The following is a 9574-nucleotide window of genomic DNA, read 5'->3' on the forward strand; positions in this document are numbered from 1 at the left end:
TCTAAAGAAACTCACAGGCGGTGGACACAGAAAGACGAGCTCGCTGTATGGGGAAATTGCAGAACTAGTCCTATGTCTTAACCTCGTAGGCCCCATAAAACAATATGGAAGGCCAGATTCAGACAGCTGGCCTTGAGATTGTTCTTAAGTCTTAGGTCCCCTTCACACGTCCGTGATTCCGGTACGTAGGACATCAGTTTTCATACATACATACCGGAGACACTGACATACACAGACCCATTAAAATCAATGGGTCGGCACACACATCTGTGTGTGCTGAATGGAGACAAGTCTGTTACTGACCAGCAACAAGGATGTTTAGGGTATGTGCGCACTAGGCGTTTTTTTCACGCTGCGTTTTTATGTGCGTTTTTGTCTCAAAAAACGCACCCGCGGCTAAAAAACGCACCCGCGGCTAAAAAAACGCATGCGTTTTTACCGCGATTTGGTGCGTTTTTTGCTGCGTTTTTGCTCACTGCGTTTTTAATCAGTGCACAATGCCATTAAAGATTGTTGATGAAAAAAAAAAAGCTCTGATGTAATTTCCTTCTTCAAAATGTTCATTGTATGCAGGAGAGCAGACAGCTGCAGAACTAGTGTATGCAGGAGAGCAGACAGCTGCAGAACTAGTGTATGCAGGAGAGCAGACAGCAGCTGCAGAACTACAAGGCTCAGCATCCTCCATCCAGGACTGTATGCAGGAGGGAGAGTCAGGGGGAGCAGACCTACAAGGCTCAGCATCCTCCATCCAATAGTGTATGCAGGAGAGCAGACAGCAGCTGTCGAACTACAAGGCTCAGCATCCTCCTTCCAGGACTGTATGCAGGATTTCTTTGCCCCCCCAAACAAAAAAAAATGACGTGGGCTTCGCCATATTTTTGTATGCTAGCCGGGTACAGCAGGCAGGTACGGGCTGCCCCCAACCCCCAGCTGCCTATTTGTACCCAGCTGGGAACCAAAAATATAGAGAAGCCCTTTTTTTTTTTTTTAATTATTTCATGAATTTCATGAAATAATTTAAAAAAAAAATGACATAGGCTTCGCCCAATTTTTGAGTCCAGCCGGGTACAACTAGACAGCTGGGGATTGGAATCCACAGTGCAGGGTGCCCATGCTTTCTGGGCACCCCCGCTGTGAATTGCAGTCCCGCAGCCACCCCAGAAAATGGCGCTTTCATAGAAGCGCCATCTTCTGGCGCTGTATTCAACTCTTCCAGCTGCCCTGATGCCGGGTGGCTAGCTGGGTAATAATGGAGTTAGGGCTAGCTGTATATTATCAGCTGGCCCTAAGCCCGAAATTCATGGTGTCACGCCAATATTAGACATGGCCACCATGAATTTCTAGTAAAGATAAAAAAAACACAACACACAGAAAAATATTTTTATTATAAATAAAACACAACACAATTAGTGACTCCATCTTTATTAAAATATAGAACCCCCCTCCGCAGTAATCCTGGGTCAAGGGTCCCGCGCCGTCCAATCCGGATCCAACATCATCTGATGGGTTTGCTGGAAGGCAAAGCAATCAGATGATGTGTCAGGCTCTAGGGGCTGAAGCACATCACACATCAGCTGATTGTATATAAGCCGATTATACAATCAGATGATGCATCAGTGCAAAAAAAAAAATAAAAAAATAAAAAATAAATACTCACGTCTGTGCTGATTACCGGCAGCTCCTGCAGCGATCGGATGAGAGTCTGATCCTGTCCCATCGCTGCCGGAGCTGCCGGTAATCAGCTGATGAAGTCCCCTGACGGCAGGATCAGCTGATAGCCGGCCGGGCGCGAAAAAGCCGGCGAGACTACGATCAGCTGATGCGTCAGGTGACTGCATCAGGTGATCCATCGCCAGGTCCTGCCCCGGGGAGACTGCACACAGCCAAAGCGGCGGTACCGAGACAGGAGCTGGGAGCGGGCATGGCACCGGGACCCTGCAGACAGGTGAGTATATATGACATTTTTTTTTCTACTGTTCACTTTGGTTTTCGCCGCTGCCTCCACCTCCCGCCCAGACATGGCGCCGCACGGAGCTGACATGGCACCGGGCGGGTTGTGGACGCAGCGGTGACGGTACCGGGAGGATTCCTGCTTCTATGTTTACCAACAGAAGGAATCTTCTTCCTGTACAAGTCACTTTACTGCCCACCCCTTGCGTTTATAGCTGCGTTTTTAGTCATAGAAACGCAGCTATATGCGTTTTTCATTGCGTTGTTGAACATCTCATTGAACTCAATGGGTGAAAAACGCAGTGAAAAACGCAGAAATAATTGACATGCTGCATTTTTGTGGTCACCACAAAAACGCAGCTACAAAAAAACGCTGTGTGAGGACAGCACTTCTGAAAACCCATAGACATTGCTGGGGAATCAATGTCACTGCGTTTTCAGCACAAAAACGCGGTAAAAAACGCGGCTAAAAACGTGGCAAAAACGCCCAGTGCGCACAAGGCCTTAGGGTCAAAAGAAAATCACTGGTTCCAGGAAAATCCCAGATGGCACACTGATGTTCTGTGTATCGGCCGTGTGCGGGTTTTTTTTTTGTACAAAGAAAAATAATTTTGTTTAGGCCCCCCCCCACTCCCTTTTTTTTTTTTTTAAATCCTTGATTACATTCTGGTGTGCACAGGTCTTTAAAGACTAATTCCCAATTTGACACATTTTAAACATAAAAATCGATTAATTACTTCATCCATTTTTTTTTTTTCCATGCTCCGGTCACACGGATGTAAAAAAAAAAAAAGGAACGACACATGGATGTACAAAACTTACTGTGAAAAACGCACATTTTTAATCACGGACGTATGAAGCAGGCCTTAGACGCAGGGAGGTCACAGTTTTCAGGTGGTTTGAACATAAATGCTTACCTGGCTAATGCAGCAATGTTCCCCAGTGTGTAGAAGATTGCAAAGAGCTTGATTCCAGCCTTGGGAACCCAAAGTAATGCACTTCCCTGTAATCACAAAAACCTTTTAAGATTTTCAAAATAGTAAAAAAAAAAAAAAAAAACAAACCAACAACATACAGCCTTTATCTGATCAAAAATGACTGTCTCATAAACAAAGTACATTTTAGATATAAGATCTTGGAATAACAGTTCCACAATTGGATGTGTTAAAATAACTGTTCATGTGCTTAAATAATTTTAGTTAAAAACGGAAAAAAAAGTTTTGGTACCGTGTTAAAGGGCCATTTACACGCTGCGACATCGCTAACGATATATCGTCGGGGTCACGGTGTTTGTGACGCACATACGGCGTAGTTAGCGACATCGCAGCGTGTGACACCTATATGCGACCTTAAACGATCACAAGAGATTTAAAAATCGTTGGTGAGACATCGTTCATTTACCAAAAAAATCGTCTGGTCAGTAGGGAGGTTGGTCGTCGTTCCTGCGTCAGCACACATCGCTATGTGTGACACTGCAGGAACGAGGAACATCTCCTTACCTGCGACCGCCGGCAATGAGGAAGGAAGGAGGTGGGCGGGATGTTTGTCCCGCTCATCTCTGACCCTCCGCTTCTATTGGGCGGCTGCTTAGTGACGCCGAACGACCCGCCCAATTAGAAAAAAGGCGGTTTGCCGGTCACAGCAACGTCGCTAGGCAGGCAAGTATGTGTGACTGTTCCTAGCGATGTTGTGCGCCACGGGCAGCGATGTGCCCATGACGCACAACCGACGGGGGCGGGTACACTCTCTAGCGATCTCGCTAGCGAGATCACAGCGTGTAAAGTACCCTTTAGTCAGTTGAAAAATGATAGATTGCTCTCAGTGACAGAGCAGAGGGATGGCATAATAAACGAACACTGAGGCCTGGTGCCCTCACAGTCTCTGGAGCAGAGCCCTCATATTCTGTAGTTTGTCATAAGTCCTCTTGACATATTGAGTACTGTGTGGAGTTAAAAATTGTAATAAATTGTAGTTTAATTGGACTCAATCTGCCAGGAGGATTTATGACACTACAGAACCTGAGGGGTCTGCTCCAGAGACGGTGAGGGCACCAGGCCTTTGATCCTACATGGATACTGGGACACAAACTTTCACACCACTAATCAAAGCTAATTAAGGATTCACTCTCTAAAGGCCCAGTCACACTAAACAACTTACCAGCGATCCCAACAACGATACAACCTGATAGGGATCGCTGGTAAGTTGTTAGGAGGTCGCTGGTGAGATGTCACACTAAGCGACGCTCCAGCGATCCCACCAACAACCTGACCTGGCAGGGATCGCTGGAGCGTCACTACACGGGTTGCTGGTGAGCTGTCACACAGGCAGATCTCACCAGCAACCAGTGACCAGCCCCCAGCCAGCAGCACCGCGTGGAAGCATGCTGCGCTTGGTAACTAAGGTAAATATCGGGTAACCAACCCGATATTTACCTTGGTTACCAGCGCACACCGCTTAGCGCTGGCTCCCTGCACACCTAGCCACAGTACACATCGGGTTAATCACCCGATGTGTACTCTGCTACGTGTGCAGGCAGCAGGAGCCGGCTTCTGCGGACGCTGGTAACCACGGTAAACATCAGGTAACCAAGAAGCCCTTACCTTGGTTACCCGATACTTACCTTAGTTACCAGCGTCCGCCGCTCTCAGCTGTCCTGTGCCGGCTCCTGTTCTCTGCACTCCTAGCCACAGTACACATGGGGTTAATTACCCAAGGTGTACTGCGGCTACGTGTGCAAAGAACAGGAGCCGGCACAGACAGCCAAGAGCGGCGGACGCTAGTAACGAATGTATATATCGGGTAACCAAGGTAAGGGCTTCTTGGTTACCCGATGTTTACCATGGTTACCAGCGTCCGCAGAAGCAGTCTCCTGCTGCCTGCACATTTAGTTGTTGCTCTCTCGCTGTCACACACAGCGATGTGTGCTTCACAGCGGGAGAGCAACAACTAAAAAAATGGCCCAGGACATTCAGCAACAACCAACGACCTCACAGCAGGGGCCAGGTTGTTGCTGGATGTCACACACAGCAATATCGCTAGCAACATCGCTGCTACGTCACAAAAGTTGTTCCTTAGCAGCGATGTTGCTAGAGATGTTGCTTAGTGTGACGTGGCCTTAACCCTATAGCGACGGCCTAACGTCTCAAGACGTCGGAAAAACAGGGTACTTATTCTGTTCCGACGCTTTGAGACGTCAGACCGGAAAAGCTTGTAGCGCCCCCCAGTGACGGAAAATCTCGGGTGTTTCAGCTATCGTGGGTAGCTGAGACCCCCAAGATTATGAACCGGGGTGTTTTTTTTGGACCCCGATAATGTGATCGCCGGTATACACCGTATACCGCCGGTCCCATTTAAAGGAAAAAAAGGCAAATAATACTGATTTCTTTCTCAGATGATAAAGAAATATAAGCCCCTGGTGCCCCCAAAGCCCCCGGTACCGGAGAAATCAACCCCCACCACCCCCACCGGACATCCAAAATGGCGCCGACACGCGCCGAAAACTGCCGCTGGCTGTGCATTCATTTCCCTCTGATCTGAAATGATGAAACATTTCAGATCGGAGGGAAATGTCCTCCCCCTGAGCCCTCCTCCAGAGCAATCCCCCTTCCCCTCCGGAGCATCCAAGATGGCAACGCGCACAGTAGCGCGCAGCCGCATTTATCCTCTCATTTCGGTCGCATGCGACACGTCACATGCGACAGAAAAGTCGTCCCAACGTCCCTGCCAGGTCACCCCCCCGTCAGCCCCAGCCCCCGGTCTTCCCCGGTACCTGGCTGCCGCTCAGTCTCCGCGATCACTCCGCCTCCCTCTGAAAAGCGGGAGGCGCATGCGCAGACAGCGGCTGTCAGCTGGCTCCCTGCAAGCAGGGACGCTGAGCTCACTACAGCAACTGCTGTACTGTGGACCGGGGGAGTGCGAGTGCAGTAATCTGCAGCCACACTCCTCACATGGAGGGCCTGCTGTTCCAGAAAATGGGGGATACGTTCTCTCAGCGTGCCCCTCATTCTGGAATGAGGTTTCTGCAGGTCACTCTGCCCTAGGTTGGACCGGGGGCAGTGTGAGTGCAGTATTCTCAGATTACTGCACCCACACTGCTCACAGGAAGAGCTTGCTCTTCCAGAAAATGGGGGATACGTTCCCTGAGCGTGCCCCCCATATTCTAGAAGGTCCAGAACCTCCAAAATGGATTAAGGCGGACCGGATTTTTTTTTTATTTTCAATTAATTGGTGAAAGAGGGAATGTTTTGGGGCGTGTTTTTTCAAATAAATTTTTTTGTCGTCTTTATTTTTTTTCTATTACTGACTGGGTTAGTGATGTCAGGTATCTGTTTAGATGCTGTGACATCTCTAACCTCTGGGCTTGCTGCCAGGTGACATTACACATCTAGCATCAACCCCATTTATTACCCAGTTTTCCACCGCTCCAGGGCAACGGGATGAGCTGGGGCGAAGCGCCAGAATTGGCGCATCTAATGGATGCGCCACTTCTGGGGCGGCTGCGGCCTGCTATTAGGTTGGGAAAGGCCAATTAACTATGGCCCTTCCCACCCTGATAATACCAGGCCACAGCTGTCTGCTTTACCTTGGCTGGTAATCCAATTTGAGGGGGATCCCACTTTTTTTTTTTAATTAGTTATAAATAATTATAAAAAAAAACAGCTTGGGGTGACCTCCAAATTGGATCACCAGCCAAGGTGAAGCTGCCAGCTGTGGTCTATAGGCTGCAACCGTCTGCTTTACCCCAGCTGGCTATCAAAAATAGGGGGGACCCACACGTCATTTTTTTTTTAATTATTTATTTATATTTGGGCTAAATACAAGGCACAACACAATGAAAGTCACTAACGGGCACCAGCTTAGAATATGCAGGGGGTAGGACATTATATATGTGTTAGACATCTATCCATCGATCCTAGCTCTTTAGGCTATGTGCCCACAATCAGGATTTGCAGCATGTTTTCACTGCGTCCATAACGCTGCGTTGTGCAGTACAAGCACAGTGGAAGGATTTTTAGAAATCTCCTGACCACGTCACTTCTTTTCTCTGCAGCATAAACTGACCAGCGGTGCGGCTTCCTGAGCAGCAGGATGTCAATTTATGCTGCAGAGACTAAAGTGTTCTTCGAAGGAAGCATAAAGTCTGCAGCGGTCTGAACACGGAGTGTATACACAGGTAGCTGCGTTCTCCCGTGGACAACACTCACATCTCTGCAGGAGGGCTCGCACTGCATCCTAGACAGTGTCGCCAGATTGTGGGCACATAGCCTAAAGTGAGAAATTTGGCGCAACAGCAACATTTTTGTGAAGTACCTGTAGATTTAAAATTCTCACTATACCCCTGAATAAAGTGCTTGAAGGGTCTAGTTTCCAAAATGGGGTCACTTGTGGGGGTTTTTGCTGTATAGGTGACCTAGGGGCCCTGCAAATGCGACATGGTGCCCACAATTTGTTTCAACTTTTACAAAATTCAAATCATGCTCCTTCCGTTCCGAACCCTACTGTTTGTCCAAACAGAGCTTTTTTCACCACATATGGGGTATCACTGCGCTCATAAGAAATTGGATAAACTGTGTGCTCCATTTTTTGGTATTTCCTCTTGAAAAAGTGAGAAATTTTGTGCTAAAGCAACATTTTTTCTGACAAAAAAAAAAAAAAATTTCAATATGTCTACCTAAGGTTATGAAATTCTATGAAGTATCTGTGGGTTCAAATGCACTATACCCCTAGATAAAATCCTTGAGGGGTCTAGTTTCCAGAATGGGGTCACTTGTGGGGGAGCTCCACTGTTTAGGCACCTCAGGGGGTCACCAAACGCAACATGGCGTTCGCTAATAATTCCTGCCAATTTTGCAGTCAAATGGTGCTCCTTTCCTGCCAAGCCTTGCCGTGCACCCAAACAGTGGATTTCCACCACATATGATGTATCAGCGAACTCAGGAGAAATTGCACAATACATTTTATGGTGCATTTTTTTTCCTGTTACCTTTGTGAAAAAAAAAGCTACCTGGTTAAAATAACTGTGGTAAAAAATTTTTTTTTTTTATTTTCACGGCCTAACAAAATTCTGTGAAGCACCTGGGGGTTCAGGGTACTCACCAAACATCTAGCTAAAAATTCTTTGAGGGGTCTATTTTCCAAAATGGGGCCACATGTTGGGGAGCTTCACTGTTTAGGCACCTCAGGGGCTCTCTAAATGCAACATGGCATCTGCTATTGATTCCAGACAATTTTGCAGTCAAATGGCACTCCTTCCCTTCCGAGCCCTGCCATGCGCCCAGTTGATTTCCACCACATATAAGGTATCGCCAAACTCAGGAGAAATTGCACAATACATTTTATGCTGAATTTTTTCCTTTTACAAAAAAAAAAAAAAAAAAAAAAAAGCTACCTGGTTGAAGTAACGATTTTGTGGTAAAATGTTATTTTTTTATTTTCATGGCTAACGTTACAAAATTCTGTGAAGCACCTGGGGGTTCAGGGTAGTCACTAAACATCTAGATAAAATTCCTTGAGGGGCCTAGTTTCCAAAATGGGGTCACTTGTGGGGGGTTTCTGCTGTTGAGGTACCTTAGGGGACCTCCAAATGCGACATGGTGCACGCAATCTTTTTCAGCCAAATTTCCTTTCCAAAACTCAAATACTGCTCCTTCCGTTCCAAGCCCTCCCATTTGTCCAAATAAAGGTTTCAGACCACATGTGAGGTATCACCACGCTCATAAGAAAGTGGGTAACAAACGTTGAGGTCAAATTTTTGGAATTACCTCTTGAAAAAGTGAGAACATTGATGCTAAAGCAACATTTTTGAGAAAATTATTAAAATTTTCAATATGACAACGTAACGTTAACAAAAATCTGTGAAATACTTGTGGGTCCAAAATGCTCACTATACCCCTAGATAGAAGCCTTGAGGGGTCTAGTTTCCAAAATGGCATCACTTGTGAGGGGTTTCTTCTGTTTAGGTACCTTAGCGGACCTGTAAATGCAACATGGTGCCCGCAATCTATTTCAGCCAAATTTTCTTTCCAAAATTCAAATATTGCTCCTTCTGTTCCGAGCCCTCCTATTTATCCAAACAGAGGTTTTTGACCACGTGAGGTATCGGCGCGTTCATAAGAAAGTGGGTAACACGTTTTGGGGTCCATTTTGTTGTGTTATTTCTTCTAAAAGTGAATAATTTTGGGTTAGAGCAGCATTTTTAGGTAAAATTTTATTTTTGCTTTTTTTCATTCCACATTGCTTTTGTTCATGTGAAGCACCTGAAGGGTTAATAAACTTCTTGAATGTGGTTTTGTGTACTTTGGGGGGTGCAGTTTTTAGAATGGGGTCACTTTTGGGCATTTTCTGTCACCTAGGCCTATCAAAGTCACTTCAAATATGATGTGGTCCCTAAAAAAATGGTTTTGTAAATTTTGATGTAAAAAATGAGGAAAAAAAAAAAAAAATAAATAAAAATCGCTGATAAACTTTGAACCCCTCTAACTTCCTAACAAAAAAAATTTTGGTTCCAAAATCGCGCTGATTTAAAGTAGACAAGTGGGAAATGTTTATTTATTAACTATTTGGTGTGACATAACTCTCTGGTTTAACGGTATAAAAATTCAAAAGTTGAAAATGGCTACATTTT

The 9574-nt window shown here is 46.0% G+C and overlaps 1 protein-coding gene across 4 annotated transcripts in view; it reads right to left on the reverse strand.

Annotated features, from left to right (window-relative positions):
• Positions 1-9574, reverse strand: part of SFT2D1 (SFT2 domain containing 1) — a 249606-nt gene that overhangs the window by 148178 nt on the left and 91854 nt on the right. For all 4 annotated transcript variants that reach the window (XR_012751622.1, XM_075339762.1, XM_075339761.1 and 1 more), the window contains exon 3: positions 2868-2953. Coding sequence is in view for 3 of the 4 variants with exons in the window: in XM_075339762.1 (XP_075195877.1) it covers positions 2868-2953 (86 nt within the window). In the remaining variant the exon portion in view is untranslated. The remainder of the gene's footprint in view (positions 1-2867; positions 2954-9574) is intronic.

The sequence above is a fragment of the Anomaloglossus baeobatrachus genome, chromosome 3 (assembly GCF_048569485.1).
Source record: "Anomaloglossus baeobatrachus isolate aAnoBae1 chromosome 3, aAnoBae1.hap1, whole genome shotgun sequence".
NCBI classification, from domain to species: Eukaryota; Metazoa; Chordata; class Amphibia; order Anura; family Aromobatidae; genus Anomaloglossus; species Anomaloglossus baeobatrachus.